At 35.6% G+C, this 17,222-nt stretch overlaps 1 protein-coding gene across 1 annotated transcript in view; it reads right to left on the minus strand.

Moving 5' to 3' along the window:
* The window catches only part of raph1a (Ras association (RalGDS/AF-6) and pleckstrin homology domains 1a), a 150,672-nt gene that overhangs the window by 31,510 nt on the left and 101,940 nt on the right, over window positions 1–17,222 (minus strand). The window contains 2 exon segments of the mRNA XM_056464734.1: window positions 2,885–2,962; window positions 15,724–15,798. Coding sequence (XP_056320709.1) covers window positions 2,885–2,962; window positions 15,724–15,798 — 153 coding nt within the window.

Here is a 17,222-nt window from a genome sequence, read left to right on the forward strand (position 1 = left end):
TTTTTTCTATTTATTTTTTATTTACAATTGTTACAGTACATTTTACACTAGCGGTACAAAACCTTTATTTTTATTATTTACTACTCAATTCCAAACAAGCAAATTTCTTTCATTAAAGGTCTCGTTATTTGTCTTCAACTACAGTAGCAGTACTTGATTACTTTGATTACAGTAGAATACCGCATTTCCTAATATGCAATAAGTTACTGCAAAAGTTTTAAAATGAGCAACAGTGCAGTGTACACTTTAGTAGTGAACTGCAAAGAATGTATGAGGAATTTTACAGCAGATAACTGTAAAATTGCGGCAAAGACTAAAAGTGATATACTCCATAGACAGTGAGTTGACACGTAAATACTAACAGTCAAAATTATGTCTAAAGGAGAAATCTGATCAAAATAAGTGTATTTATCATACTATAAGTGCATTTATCAGACTATAATTAGTACGATTCCTTAAGCACCACCATGAATCTAGCTTTTTTATTTGTCTGATTCCAGATTATCTGTGGATATTAGAAACACATTTACAGAGATTTCAGAGCAGCATTTGAAGAGATGCAGACTAAGTTTGTGTACTGTGACAGTGACCCAGAAAACACTGCATCAGGGCTGCTAACCCACACACACACACATTCAGAGAACAGACGCTGGGCAAGAGGACGGCCAAATGGGCACACGTGCACAGACACACACATAATCCACTCAGTGTGTGTAAGATGAGGCTTGATCATCCTGTCTTTGCTGTTTATATCAACACAGGCCTGTTTCTCCTCTACAGATAACAGCACACAAACCTCAGCGAGTCAAATTACTAACATTTATACTTGCCAGCAACCAATGTAAAATAAATTATTTACATACATATGTAAGGGAGTTTAGCTCTTTTTTTAATCAACAGCAAAACTGAATATTGTGTCTGATATATGACAAAGAATCAAAAATATTTGTAATACATTTTAATAGAAAGAGATATTTTTCTTGATTATGATGGATTGAACTGTGATTAAAGCCACTGTAAAATATCCTAAAAAGCATACATTTGTATCCCCATTACATTATACCACCACCATTACCGAACACATTTGATGTGTTTTGCTAAAAAATGACATTGGTTGGGGTAAGAATTATTATTTTTTAACAATCAATTATTACATTTTTGTTGTCGTGTCATCATTTCATGACTATTTGTAAAAGCAAATGGAATCATAACTAGGCCCACACGGAATCCGTGCATGCAGAATCCGCAGATTAGTTTATTTATTTACTTGTGTAAATGTGTGCAACTTCATATTTATTCAGTTTTTAAATTCATTTCAGTAATAATATTGAATAATATGAAAATGTTAATATGATTTATTTACAATACCGTTTGTAAAGTAATATTTTCAGAATTTTAGAAGATATATTACATGAGACTTGCTTTGTTTACCAAATAAGTGGATCTAATTGGATTTGCATTGAAACATTAAAGTAAAAAAGATATTATTTTATCTCACATTATTTCATTTTTAGTTACAATACTCCCAAAATCATTCTGCATAAATCCACAGATTTTTTTTTGTTGTTTTTTTTACAAAATTCTGCACAGAAATAGTAAAAAATGGCTACAGATTCTGTCTGACCCTACTCATAACCTCTGGTTTACAGTGAATTTAGACTAGATAAAATTGAATATTATTACTAATAATACTAAAAATCATAATAAATATCCACATTATTATAGTTTAGAATTATGAGAATACAAAACTATCCTTTTGAATAATCAGGTTAAATCAACAATAAATATTATGATTAACATTTTAATACAAATTTTAATAATACTTATTATTATTGCTAATATTACTACATTATTATTCCTACATTATTATTATTGGCAAAATGACATTTTTTCAAGATAAAAAATAAAAGTAAAATTTACTAAATAAAGTAATCATACATTCACTTCTATATAATAATAATAATTATAATAATAATAATTATTATTATTATAATTATTATTATTATTATTCATTCATTCTTTCATTCATTCATTTCCTTTTCAGCTTAAACCCTTTTATTAATCAGGGGTCACGACAGCGGAATGAACCGCCAACTTATCCAGCACATGTTTTACGCAGCGGATGCCCTTCTAGCTGCAACCTATCACTGGAAAACACTCATTCACTATGGACAATTTGGCTAACCCAATTTACCTATACAGTATGTCTTTGGACATGTGGGGGAAACCGGAGCACCCGGAGGAAACCCACGCCAACACAGGTAGAACATGCAAACTCCACACAGAAATGCCAACTGACCCAGCCGAGGCTCAAACCAGCGACCTTCTTGCTGTGTGGTGACAGCGCTACCCACCGCGCCACCGTACTGCCCTATTTTTTATTATTATTATTATTTATTTATTTATTTAAGACCCTATAAACAAAACTGCAAAGTGTTTTTTTTGTAAAAACCAAATAAAAACAAGACACACTTTTAAATTATCATTAAAAAATGTTTAATATATGATAATAAAATAACAATAATAATACAGTGAATTATACGATTAATAATAATAATAATAATAATAATAATAATAATAATAATAATAGTCAACTCATCAGTCAGTCTTTGGGCAACCCAGAAATTGCTAGAATTATTCTGTAAAAATACAGTATGCTATAAAATTACTTCCCAGGTCCCGTGAGGGCCTCATTCAGCTGTGTAAGTGTGCTGCATTACACTGCATGACCCACTTCTGCACTACACCACTGCACTAGCCAAAGGTGTCATTTGAAAACTATTGAACACAGAAACACAAGCATTATAGCTTAAACACTACCCACATACCAAAATACATACGCGCAATGCAGGTCTGTGTCACATGTAAACAAAATGGCTCTCACCTTTTTAACCTGTGCTTCCTTGATCTTCTCTAGAGCCACTCGAATCTTCTCAGCTTTTTGTTTGGCAGCTTGTTCCTCCTAAACATACACACGCAAACACAGTCACCACATGGAAATACAGTCTGAATTATTGTTTCATTATATTCTGGGAGTGGGGGTCCTCGTGACTTCCTATGGTTAAACATTTGGACATTTATAAGAGTCAACATTTACCTGACTTTTCCAGCAAGATGCCATTGTAAAAATGGTTATTTTGACTTTGAAAAAATTGTAAAAACTATGGTTCTTTGGTCCAAAGAATAAACAGAAAAGCGTAAACACCAAGCAGTACTAAGACATCTGACATCTGTAAACACAATCTAAACGCTCTTCTCCTAGCACTTGCTCCATTTGCATCTGCAAGCCCTTTAATACAGATTCGCTTTCACAGATTACAGCAATCTCCTTTTCAATAGTCACATCTGGAGTTATAGGTCCAGTCAAATAGAAAAACATCCCATTGTAGCAAGTCTGAAGCAGGTCCACATCTATTCATGACAATTCTGGCCATTACTGAAGTGTGCGGATCCATATTTAGAGTCCACGTAAATCTGTAATCCTCAGAATACTGTGAGATTATTGAAGAAGAAATGAGAGCAATCTCTTTCCAGCAGCATAAATGATTCCCAGAGAGAAGCTCTTCTGGCCAAGAGCGTAAAACGCATCTAGTAGAAGGTGGAGGATGGGCAGAATGAGCTACACGCTACTACCTCTCCACTACTGGCTAATCTCTCGCTCTCTCTCTCTCGCTCTAAAACAAAGAGATGATCCCTCCCCTTTTACTGTCACATACACTTCTGTCATCCCTCCCCAGCTCTCTTTATGTGTGTGTGCGCAATCGCTGTAGTCTGGGTTTGGGATTGTGCCGAATCACAGTGTATTATCCTCTCACTCTTCCATGAACAACAAAAATAAACCTAAAAATGGCCACAAATGCCATAGAGTGACTCACTGTAGCTACAGAATCATCTCAGATACTGGACACACATCTGCTTATTTTAACTAACGAAAAGGGAATCAGATCTCAAGCCTCTTAAAGGGATAGATCCCCAAAAATGAACCTTTAGAAGTGATTGCAAACACACAAAAGAAGATGAAAAATTGAAACCATTGACCTCCATAGTAGGAGTTTTTTTGAATATCTCTTTAATGACACTCATCCTTGTCTGGTTCATCTGGAGTACAATTATGGTGACAGTTATACTAAGATGATAAAAGAATTATATCCATAATAAAACTTGACTGCTTGCCTTTTAAAAAAATGGAACATTTGCAAAATAGTGCAATTCCAAAAAGGAGCAGATGGGTGTGACAATTTCTGCAGATGATTTACAGACAATGCGCTAATGGACCCTTTTCTCAAGACTGTTATGATGTGTTTAATGGTCACCAGCATCTTAAACATTTGAATGTTTTTAATTTTTAGAAAAATGTATGAACATTTATATGTAGTTATGTATGTATTATATCATCTTTGCATCAAATTACAAAAAAACTAGTTACCGCTTATGTGAGGTTTGTTTAATGCTATGTCTATGGCAGGGGTCTCAAACTGCAGGCCCACAGGCCATTTGCAGCCCTCCACCTCCTCCCTCTGGCCTCCAACTGACGTAAAAATCATAACGAAATTTAGCCCAACAAATAATATATTTTTCAATCACTATTATTGCTCTGCAGTCGCATATAGCCACTTGTGGTTTTGACACCCACCTACTGGGTGTTTAAAGTCCTTTACTGTATATTCAGGTTACTTTCGGTTTCCCTCAGCATGTGATCAAGAGTAATGCACATGCAGATTATTTCTGGGGCTGATTTAAATATGGAAATATGTTCGTAAGTGCTCTATTTTTACTAAAGCTTTATTTTTGTAAATATTCAAAAGTCATTTGATTGTAATCTGTTTTATACCACCTGTACATCTACTTTTATTATAACTAACGAAAAGGGAATTAGAGCTCAAGCCTCTTAAAGGGGTTAGATCCCCCAAAAATGAACATTGAGAAGTGATTGCAAAACTTAATGAGTTTCTTTCTTCTGTTAAACACACAAAAGTTGATATTTTGAAGAGAGCTGAAAAGCTGAAACCACTGACCTCCATGGTACACTGAAAAAAAATATTCAAAGATGATTCCTTGGATTTACTAATTTTTTTTTTACGTTAAGTGGTTGTAAACAATTTATTTGGGCTGAATTTAAACAAACAAATTAAGTTGAACATTGCTCAATTTAATTTGTTTGTTTAAATTAAACACAAATAAATTGTTTGCAACAGTTTTGCATGCAACACTTTTACAGTTCAACGTTTACAGGTTTCCATCTTTCTTCAAACTATCTTCTTTAGTGTTCAATAGAAGTTTTTTTTTGAATATCTCTTTAATGGCACACATCCGTGTCTGATTCATATGGAGTACAATTATGGAAACAGTTATGCTAAGATGATAAAAGAATCTTATCCATAATAAAACTTAACTGCTTGCCTTAAAACACTTTTAAAAAAAGGAAAATTTGCACAATGGTGCAATTCCAAAACAGCGCAGATGGGTGTGAAAACTTCTGTTGATGATTTACAGACTGCAAAAATGGATTCTTTTCTCAAGACTGTTATGACGCGTTTAACGGTCACCAGCATCTTAAACCCTTGAAAGTTTTAAATATTTAGATTTTTAGAAAAATTTCTGAACATTTATATGTAGTTATGTATGTATTGTATCATATTTGCATCAAATAAAAAAAACTAATTACTGATTATGTGAGGCTTGTCAATGCTGTGTCTATGGGGAAAGACAGTAAATATGACGTTCTCCCTTATCTGGCTGTCGTTATCACTCACACAATATTTTTTCTTTTTTTCCCGAAAGTCTCGATAACACCATTGTAGAGTTTTTCTTTATTACTCCAGCAAATATGATTGTAAAAGACAAATATTTTTTTATATATCCCATTCACCCAACTATCATGACTTCCGCTACTGAGGCCATGTTTACACTAGTACATTTTCGTTTTAAAACACATAAGTTTTGCTACAGTTACATAGTTTTCGATCACCAAAAATGAAGCTTTTTGGAAATGCTGAGGAGGCCGTTTTCATTTGAAAATTTCAATTTTAGGCGATAAATGTCCAAATAGCCATAATCTTGAGGAAACATTAGTAAGTTGCATTGCGTGTTTCATTTATATACTTCCCTCCCATAAAATGTGTCTGACAAGGAAACTCCTACAAAGGCATGTTCAGTAAGGTCAGGCACAAAAATAGCTGTGTTGTCCACAACAGTTATTAGCACTTTTTGTTTTTACTGTGCGTGTTTAGTAAATACAGACAGGACTGTTTTAATGCCAAAAAGACAGTTTGCACTGCCTGGCACAAGCTGTTGGTAAATCTGGCCCAACAAAAAAAGGCCTAAAATTTACACCCACCACCACCAAATGTATCAGTAATCATACAACTAAACTATCCTAAGTAACATATTTCAGAATCACAAATGAATCACATATGGACAGCATCCTCTAAGGCAGTAGTCCTCAACCACCGTGCCGCAGACTGGTCCGTACATCAATTGGTACCGGGCCACACAAGAAATCAATAAATATTTCAGTTTTTATGTAATATTTAAGTCTAAACAACTCTAACACTAAGTCTGTCACTTGAGCACCCAAATTTCCCCCACAAACAGCAAAATAAGTAAGAAACAGACGTCTTTGAAAAGTTTCTTTGCGAAGAGGAAAAGGCCCAGTGAAGAACCCGCAGACTGCCAAGGAATAGATCCGCAATCCATTTGTCAACAAATAAGGTGAATCCACCATGTCTGTGCAAGAAGATCAAGGTGAGAAAGCAGTGTATGACACGCTCGTGCCACCCAGATGCACCCAGATATATAAACATTTCGGTAGACTAATTATCACGGTTGATTAAACGGTTGATGGTCGCCTAGCAACCTTCGACCCCTCCCCCGGGCCGCAGTAAAATTGGCAAGCGTTGACTGGTCCGGTCAGTGTTGAAAAACTGTATTTCCGCGCTTCGTAAAACTGTATTTCCAATGAGTCTAGGCTTGGAACAACACCAAAGTGAGCAAATGATTGCTTAATTTAACTCTTTAAACATCTTAACAATCTGCATGGTACTTTTTCATGTCCTCAGGGTCAGGAAAAAATCTAATTAACTTTGAGCTGAACTTTTATCTTCATTTTATGTGGTGTGAGCTCGCCGTCTCAAAGATAGCAAATAGGACATAGCTGACACAGAAACACACATATCCTTCAATAAGAATAGCCCGATCTAAGGTTCAGGATCCAGATCCTATTATTGGCTTTCATAAGTGTCACACCACTATTGAATTCCAAGGCCTCAATGCCAATACTGAGTGAAGCAAAAACCAAGAAAACCCAAAATAAGCCACCGAGCAGCAGAACGAATTGCCCAGCGGCTGTAATCCTGACCCACAATTATCCATCTCAAACCACCTGGCTGCAGAAGCTACAATTATCCACATTACCGTCATGTCAGTGTTTGTGTAGCATCCAAGGGTTTTTTGTTCTTTTTCCAAAAGATTAAGAGAGTCAGTGAAACTTGTGCAGTGAGAGGAGAGGGAAAGTCCTGTATGTGAGCAGGTGTGAACCCTGAGGCCAGAGTTACGCTTATCAGTGACTCAAATAAAAGTGGAGACAAGAATTAAGAGCTGTAGGTGTCATAACCGCACAGACATTAATGAAGGTGTATCTAGCGGTGAGTCACAAATAAAAACTGAAAACACATTTTCACAAGGCTGCGATGCTTGTTTACTAAAGGATAAGGTAAAACTTAACATTTAAAACCAAAATTATTCACTTGCACACTCAAAGTTTATCTTAAAGCAGCACATCACTTTTTTTTTTGGAAAAAGGCTCATTTTACATGACCTAGAGCTAAGCAGAGGGGTTTTAGAATTTTTTAATCCATTCAGCCATTCTTCAGGGAGCACTTTTAGCATAAATAATTGAATTGTTTGACAACCAGTGGTCACCAAACTTGTTCCTGGAGGGCCGGTGTCCTGCAGATTTTAGCAACCCTAATCAAACACACCGGAAGAAACTAATCAAGATCTTACTAGGTTTACTTGAAACACCCAGGCAGGTGTGTTGAGGCAAGTTGGAGCTAAACCCTGCAGGGACACCAGCCCTCCAGGACCGAGATTGGTGACCCCTGTTTTAGACCATTAGCATCTAGCTCAATAATAAATAAATAAATATAATTTTTGGGGATATTTTCCTATTTAAAGCTTGACTGTTCTGTAGCTACATCATGTATTAAGACCATTTGGAAATTAAGTATTTTCTCGGTCGATATGAAGGAATTTTGCTGTCGTACCAGGGCTGCAGCAAGCGCAATGAAATGATGCAGTGCTTGAATATTGACTGCTTGCACTAGGAGCCTGCCTTGCAACCATGGAGACAGACGCGCTCCACCACCACTCCATAATAAACATAACAGATTTAGTATAGAGAATTACAAGGTGGCTCCCTCCACCAAATGTTGAACCACCTCCACCTTCGGACCAAAATATGGCAGGCAGTCTCAAGTGATGCTCAAACACTAGTCATGTATTTAATTCAATTTCATATTAGCCTTTTTAAATAAGATAATGTTTTACATGATAATATTACAGCAATAATACGAAATGTGTTAGTTTCAAGTAGCAAACATTCTCAAGATACCAGCTCCACCTCATTTTGAATCAGGAATAACCTTTGTTTATGATTTTATGTATTCGACCAACAACAAATCCTTTTTCATTCGAAGAAGTAGGTGTTTTTCATAGTCCTTATAAAGGACGTCCATTTATACAACACATAATCTGTGAATTGTTTCTTCGAACTGTTCTGAATGTGCATTTGTAATGTACTTGCAGGCCATATACTTGATCGTGGAAATTGGATCGTTCATCCAAAAAAAAAAAAGCATCTGTTAATTTACTCAAACTCAAACCACCCAAGCTGTAGGTGACTTTTTCTTCAGAGGAATATTAAAGAAGGTTTTTTTTTGTTGCTGAAATGGTACTTGTTGATTCGTGGAAAGCAAGTCAATTTCTAACACATATTTGAGAGTCAAAAACATATATAGGCGAAGCTAAATTAATTCTTAGCCTATAACTTTAAATGATACACTGAAGCTAAACAATCAGTTTCTGCAAGAAACATCATATCAGTTATTACACTGTAAAAAAATTACATGATCAATTAGTCCTGACAGCATTTGTTTTAGGTCATTGTAACTTATTAAACTAAGTTAATCATGTTCTAACTCAATTTAAAAGTTAGGCAAGCTGTTTTAGTTATTTTAACATACAGGGTCGATGGATGCATGCATTGTTTTTAATTTAGCTTAAAAATTTAAGGCAACCAGGATTTTTTTACAGTGTACTGGAGAGAGAATGTGCATTCTGTATTAATCAAAACGTCCATGTGCAAGTTTGCACCCAATACATACGAGTTTATCATGTTAATAATGATGTTTAGCCTGTATTTGATTTATTTGACTCTCAAATGAGGACTTGTAATTTATAAAATCACAAACTTTGACATGGATTCACCTAAAAATCTTCATCAAGTTCTATTGAAGAAAAGAAAAGTAAGCTACTGTACATCTGAGTAGCCTGAATGCAAATCCACATATAACAGTCAACTAAAAATGTAACAGAACATTTTCATTTTTAGCTGAACTGCCCTTTCAAGAGTCTGAAAATGTTCAAGTATTTTCTTTGAACTATCTTATAGTCTATTTTTTTCTAAAAGGTGTACTTCTTTTGCACAAGGGCAGAGCTGAAGAGACAGTGTCAGAATAAGCAATGAAAATCTAGGTGATGAAACCTCCCAAGAGCAAAGAGGATTAGCAGCACGTTCAGTCAACTTCTGCAACCAATCAGATCATCTCAACTAACTCAAAGCCTCACTAATGCAGACACAACACAACTGGTGCGCACACACACCTCTGAGAGTGTCCACTGCAGAAAGGACAACATAAGACATGACAGAGCAACTTCAGTGCCTGCTAATACAGAAACAGATTTGCCACAGATGTGTTTACTAAAAAATACAGCGTTAAACCGAGTCTGAAATCTTTACTTTGATAGACACAACAACTAAACCTGATCTTACAGAAAATACACTGATCTTACACAATATGCTGATTTTATATTTATTAGTTTAAACCATTTAAAAAATAATAGAATTACAGTATGACAAAGAATGACAGTTCACCACTAAACATGAGTGAAAACATGACTTAACCACCACAGTTCGCAACAATGTAAGATCAATATGAAGCAACACGCGGGAGTTTTTGGTTCAACACATTATCAATCTGTATTACTTCAATATCATCACAAGAGATGATTCATCCAAAAAAAAAAATTGTCAAAATGAAAATTTACTCATCCTCCACCTGTTCCAAATCAGTTTGAGCTTTGTCTGAGTTTCTTAAAAAAATAAATAAATGTTGAGAATTTTACATTTTTGTGTGAACTATTGCTTATTAATACTTTGAATGTGTGTAAATATGTTTTACTTGTTTTGTTTTATTTCAGCTGTAATTAGTTATTTTCTTATATTTAATAAAGTATATTTCTCAAGAATATACTTTCTTATATTTAGTATATGTAAATGAAAATGACTTTTTATTTTATTTAATGTTATCTTGCTACACATTCCATGTACTTATATACTATAGTAAAAAAAGAATAATTACATGCAACTAACTCTAAACAAAACTCTGACATATATTAGCATGTATTAGCATATATTAGGTACAGTTAATTCACATTAATCAGTACTTAGTTACTAGTTTCATCTTGTGCTTGTTAAATTAGAGATAAAGTACATTGAGGAAGTTATCGCAGAATAAAGAATGTTATCGGCAGCCCAATATGAAGCTGAAGGCTGTTGTATAATGCTGCGTTCACACCAGACTCAGATGACGCATCAAGTATGAGTGATTTACATGTTAAGTCAATGCAAGATGTGAATAGACATCCGGCGGCATAAATGATAAGAATGAAGTGGCACATATTGAGCGTTTGATACGCGTAACGCGCATCGCACTAATCACTCAAGTTGAAAAATTGGTACTTCAGCGGACATTCGAACTGCGTTAACCAATCAGGAGCTTTCTCTCGTAAGGTCGTGATTATGACGTAGCGCCTGTTGTGCGTGTCCTGAGGGGAAATCCTCTTGCCGACACCAAACAACAGTTCATCAAACTGGGCTCAGCTCAGTCCGAAGCACCGCTGAAAGCCTTCATCATCCAGGTATCGTTTCTGGAGGAGTTGATGAACACACAGAGGTGGGTGCACCTCTGAAAGGATCTAGAGGACTCCGAGCAAGGCGCCGAGCAAATATACTCTGTTTTTCAGCATAAAGCACAAAGCACAGCTACTATCTCTATAAAATCCATGTTAGACATTTAACATCGAAGCTAGAGTCACCGTGCAAACAGAAGCACTGCCCATTATGTGAATCTGCGTCTATTGTGAAGTGAATTTGTCATGCGAATGAAGCAAGTAAACTCTAAACTCTTGTTCGTGGATCTATTTACATGCAAATAGCGCAATTTATCCACACGTGCCATGTCTCGAGTGAACACAGCATAAGACTGAAGGGCTTTATTCTGCCAAACAACTATCCTGAATGCATTTTATGCCACTAATTACATGGCTACTTGCCACAAAACATAATTAAATTAAACATTGTTCTGAGCTGTAATAGTTTATTAACTCTTTAATTGAACACTAAGCTGACGGAAACAAAAACAGTTGAATACAGCTAATGGAGTATACACTAACCTGCATATTATTCAGTCACAAGATGGCGCCAAACAGTCAAAAACACAAAGCTGACAGAAACCAGCTAAACAGAGCATATAGTCAGTCAAATAAACATCAAAAGCAGCAGTGTGACAAACAAGCAGATGTATATGAATGTAAATTGTAAGATTTTCACTGGCTGTCAGGGTGATTTGAAGTTCTCGGATGAGCCTGTGCTATTCAACAGTTGTTATCTGGGAATAGCATAGCTTGCAATGTTGTGACGGACCAATCAGAATAGAGTATTCCAGACAAACATGTAATAACATTGTTATGCACTGTGAGTTAACAAACAAACAATTCATACATTATTTTCCTTCGACTTAGTCCCTTATTTATCAGTGGTCGCCACAGCAGAATGAACCGCCAACTATTCCGGCATATCTTTTACGCAGCGGATGCCCTTCCAGTACTGGGAAACTAACAAACAATGAATAACTTTAATTCCATTAACTAACTTTAGAAAAAGATTAATAGTGTAATAAATCATTTGTTCCTGCTAGTAAATACATAACCTAACAAACGTTAACTAATGGCCATTATTTAAAACAGTTTTTTTTTTTTTTATCCAGCAGTGAACAGCACTGGTGTGGGTCTATAGGCCACAGTAGAGTTTAACAGGATGAGCTGATCAGTGCTGAAGAAGGCTTAAGATTCTGACCGACTTAAAAAAGATTAAATTCTAAACACTATTTAATGGAGGTTTGTTTTGCAAAGAGCTTTTGTTGTACAAGTAAATCCTCGAAAATAGAGAAAACAAACACTTGTGCCTCAGTCGTCTCTGAGGGAGCCCAGCGCATTTGTTTCGACGGGACCACAACCTGCTTTTCCAGATGAAACCCAATCACTTCCTAGAATCCATCTGTTGCGCTGATCATCATGTCACTTATACCTCGCGGGCCTGTTTGCCACCTGTCCACAGCTGAGCAATCTGAGGGTGTACCTTTCATATAAACAGGTACATACAAACCCTGAGGGAGCACACGGTCATTAGCACAGATGTTGTCTTACGTAAGAACACACTAAACAATGTTTCCTTCCATGATGGCCCAAGCAATGGTGCTCGTCTAATTGAATAACCCCTGTACAGTTTTAAACTTGCTGTTATACTAGGATTAGTGTTGTGTTGAACTTAGATGTCCAAATGTTTAACCTCTAAATGGCATTAGATTTCTACACATAGTTGAAGTCAAAATTATTAGCCTGTGAAATATTAATTCTTTTAAAAAAATTCCCCAAATCCTGTTTAACAGAGAAAAGTTTTATTATTATTATTATTATTATTATTATTATGAAACATAATAGTTTTAATAACTGATTTCTAATGACTATTTCTTTTTGTCTTTGCCATGGTACAACTTTAAGTGCAATTTAAAGATTACCTAGGTTATGTTAACAAGGCAAATTGGGTGATTAGGAAAGTTATTTGATAACAGTGGTTTGTTTTGTGCTTATTATTTTGCTTATTTGCTTATTATTTTGACCCTAAAATTGATCAAACCAAATTAAAAACTGCTTTTTATCCAGCCAAACTAAATTTACATTTAGTCACTAAGCAGACACATTTGTCCAAAGCAACTTACAACTAAACAGGCATTCGGCAATTCAAGATGCAACACACACAAAAAGTTTCAATTAAAGAGCCCCTATTATGGGTTTTTGAAAATGAGCTTCCATGCAGTGTGTAACACAGCTCTAAGGGAATGAAAACATCCATCTGAGAGTGCACTAGTAAAACTATTGATTATTTAACGAAATAGTCAACTCAGAGTCAAATAAATGAATTGTATTGGGTCGGATCTTTTACTTGAACGCGTCGATGTTGACACGGTACATCACCAAATATGTAGTTCCAGATCCGGTAAAATGTGAACACGCTTTCCCTTCAGACTCTAGCGGAGCAGAGGGGATAACAGGTCATGACGCAAAGATAACGATCACTGACAGATGGAGATTCAGCTGCGAGGAATAAAGGGTTAAAGTTCATATTCACAGCAATACCACAGTATAGCCAAGCTAGTGCTGTGTTTGTTCCTGTCATTTTTCAGATTTTTGATACAATAACCCAGGCTGTAACGTGGGATTCGTCGGGCGTTTGCTATTAGAGGAAGGAGCAGCAGATACTATTATGTATGGGACTTTGTCAGACTTTGACAGGGACTTTGCTGTTCATATGGACCAGTTTCTTCTTCCTCCATATCATAACATGTAAGTGTGATTAAAATTGTTGTCTCATTTTGTGTAGTTTATATAAAATATGTGTTTAATTGTGTGTTATAAGATGTAATCGCCCTGCGTAGCTTGTTATCACTTCTCTATTATCGATCAATGCTTGTATTGTCTCTCTTAGGTTAAATGCTTTTGGGGCTGTTCACATATTGTGTCCAAAACCACGTCGAAAACATGATGCGTGCTTCTTCCTTTACTGTTTTAAATGCATTTGTGAGCTCGTGGTCCTCTGCCGTTTGTCGCTTTGCTTTGGCCACCATTAGCGGTTCCTTACACGTGCGGCACAGTCAATGTTCAAAATAGTTAAACTTTTGCCCCTGTGTGGATTAATACTGAATATAAGTCATTGTTATTACTTGGGGTTAGCGTTAAGAGTAGAGTAATATGCTGGTGTTTAACTGCATTGCATTATTGCATTCCTGCATTGGGCTCTCACATACTCTCTGGCTACTACTTCATAATCGGGGTGGGCAATTCTCTCTGTCTCGCACTGAACGCAGTCGACCAATCACAACAGACTGTCATTGGGCCAATCAGCGCAGATTAGCTCTGCACTAAGGAGGAGTTTGGAAACAAATGAATCGCTGAACGAATCATATGGGAGTCGTTGGGATAATTAGGTAAAAATAAATGCATATTATAGGTCAATTTTGACCTTGCATGCATATTGTTGGAGACTCCCAAAACCAAAATATGACCTTTTATAATGCAAAATAGGGGGCTCTTTAAAAGAAAAAGACTAAAAACTTGACTTTCTCAATAAGTAAACATATTACAGGAAATACTGCGAAGATGTCCTTGCTCTGTTAAACATCATTTGGGACATATTTTTTAACAAAAATTCACTGGAGGGATAGTAATGTTGACTTCTACTGTATTGACTTAGACATACAGCCCCGAAGAGCTGCTGAACAGCTCAAATGCTTAAAAACATGCAAATGTGCTCTCCAGATATGTCTTAATTCAGTCAATAGTCACAGTGCAAGACCATTTGCTTTTATAGGGGGAAAACTCAGATGCCATGGAGCCCTTAATGCTGGTACTCAAACTACACAATGTATTTGCTGTTATGATAGTCACTGCGGTTTTGATGTCAGAAATTCTTGTCCTGGCTTTGAGCAAGAAGCATGTCAGACTACACACTACACATGCTTTTTCCACATTTAAAATAAACTTGCTTACATTGGCTAAATTTGATATTACCGTGTGACTTTGATATTACTTTGGTCTAACTTATTCATATGCAAACTTTTCCCCCCTCTCTTTTAAAGAAGTCCATGAATATTTTATCATTAGTGTTGCTTTTTTTTCCTCAGACTTGGTGTGAACAGGGCTTAAATAGGTTGTGCACTGTGACTAAACAAACAACACAAAAACTGTTTGAGTTTGAGTTAATAGAGCCCTGAACATTCCCGTTTTGTTATGGAACACCACAAACAGATTGTAGATATGAAAAATCCATGCACATTGTTTTCGCATCAACCACTTATTCAGATATCCGATGTTCTGAAATAACTGGGAACAGATGAGGAATCAGCATGACGCAGAAAAAAAACACTGAGATATTAGTAACAAGGTTAAAAGATTTACGCAAAACTCAATCTCATCAGACGAGCAGCCTTATGTCTTCACATCAAGACACATAATGAAGGAACGATGGGTGAAAATGAGTCATGCACAGAGCGGTTAGGAAGCACTGGGAGAAACTCAGTACATCCAGAGGTGGAAAGAGTGCGTCACCTTGGTCAGCAAGTGAGAGGGCTTTCCTGCAATGCTTTTCAGAATGAGAGAGGTCTCCCTGTCCAGATACGAGTGCTTTGTGCAGAAATAGAGAGAGAGAAATAAGAGTCATTAGTGCTTTGATTAATAAACAGTCATGATTTCTCATAGTGTGAAAGCACAGGGGAAAATAGTGAGCAAAAAACAAACATGAAACTTTGAAACAAGAAAGAAAATGTCCTGTAAAAATAAAAATCACATACTTCACATAACACAAGGAACAATTAACAATTATATACTGAATGAAAGTCTTGTGGAATAGTACAGTGCATGTTGCGTTTAATGCTAATTGAATAAACTTTAATAATAATAATAATAATAATAATAATAATAATAATGTAGTTTAAAGTCCTTTATCCCCTTTGAAGCCTGCATAGTGTGATTTTCACGAATGACCAGTAATGAGCAGGCTGTGTTTATGTTGGAATAAGTGTGAGCTCTGTCTTTTCATTATAAGAGAGTAGTAAACAAACAAAGGCGCTTATCTATCACCAATCATCTGTAGGTCAATCATGTTTGTCAGTAAAGATCTGTGGGATAGAAGAATAGATTAGTGAAATCCCTTCACATCAATCTGCTCTGTGAGACTATTCCCACTGTACGGTCAATGAAAGCATGCAGCTCAATGACTACACTGTCAAAACATTACTGCTGCCTTAAATTTTTTAGTTCAATCAAATGAACTTTTCTAGTCATCTCAACTTACATCAATTAAGCTGATAAAAATATTAAGTTAGACTTTGTATTTCTTAAAATTGGTTTAAACCTGATTAACTTATTAAAATAAGTTAATGCAACATAAAAATATTTGTTGTCTTGAATTTGTCATTCCATGTTTTACAGTGTACACTTCAGGCATCTTCAAAAAGCAGGTCTATGTGTCTTCCTAAATCCCAAACAATTTTTATCTGTGATCAAACAGTCATTATGTTCACCAGCTAGTTCTCAAAACAAAGGGTTAGCATGCTAATCTAACAAAAAGAAATTGGTTGGGTTGTTGCTGGCAATGTGAACTAGCTTCAAATTAGGGATGCATTGATACCAGTATCAAGTCGATACTTGGTTAAAATACTCGTACTCGTATCGGACATGAAAGGCCGATACCACGCACCGATACCACTCAACAGTAATTCACTACATGGATGTGATTTGTTGTCCTACCTGACTTCAATGTCTTAATGTATTTATTAGCCTAATGTATTATATATTAATAGCTTAGTCCTTATAAACAATCAGTTTATAAAATACATTATTAACGAATCTTTATGCTACTGAAAAATAAACCGAAAATGAAATATGATCCTTGATCACAGCTAAATATGCTAGCACTTGTTTTATATATAAACTATAAATTAAAAAAATGAAAGAAATTTTAAGTAATGGAACATTATGTAAAAAATCTAAAGACTACAGGCTAAATAAATGCGCCTCGTCAGAGCTGAACATCTGTGGTATGTTTA

Source organism: Danio aesculapii, chromosome 9 (assembly GCF_903798145.1).
Source record: "Danio aesculapii chromosome 9, fDanAes4.1, whole genome shotgun sequence".
Taxonomy (NCBI): domain Eukaryota; kingdom Metazoa; phylum Chordata; class Actinopteri; order Cypriniformes; family Danionidae; genus Danio; species Danio aesculapii.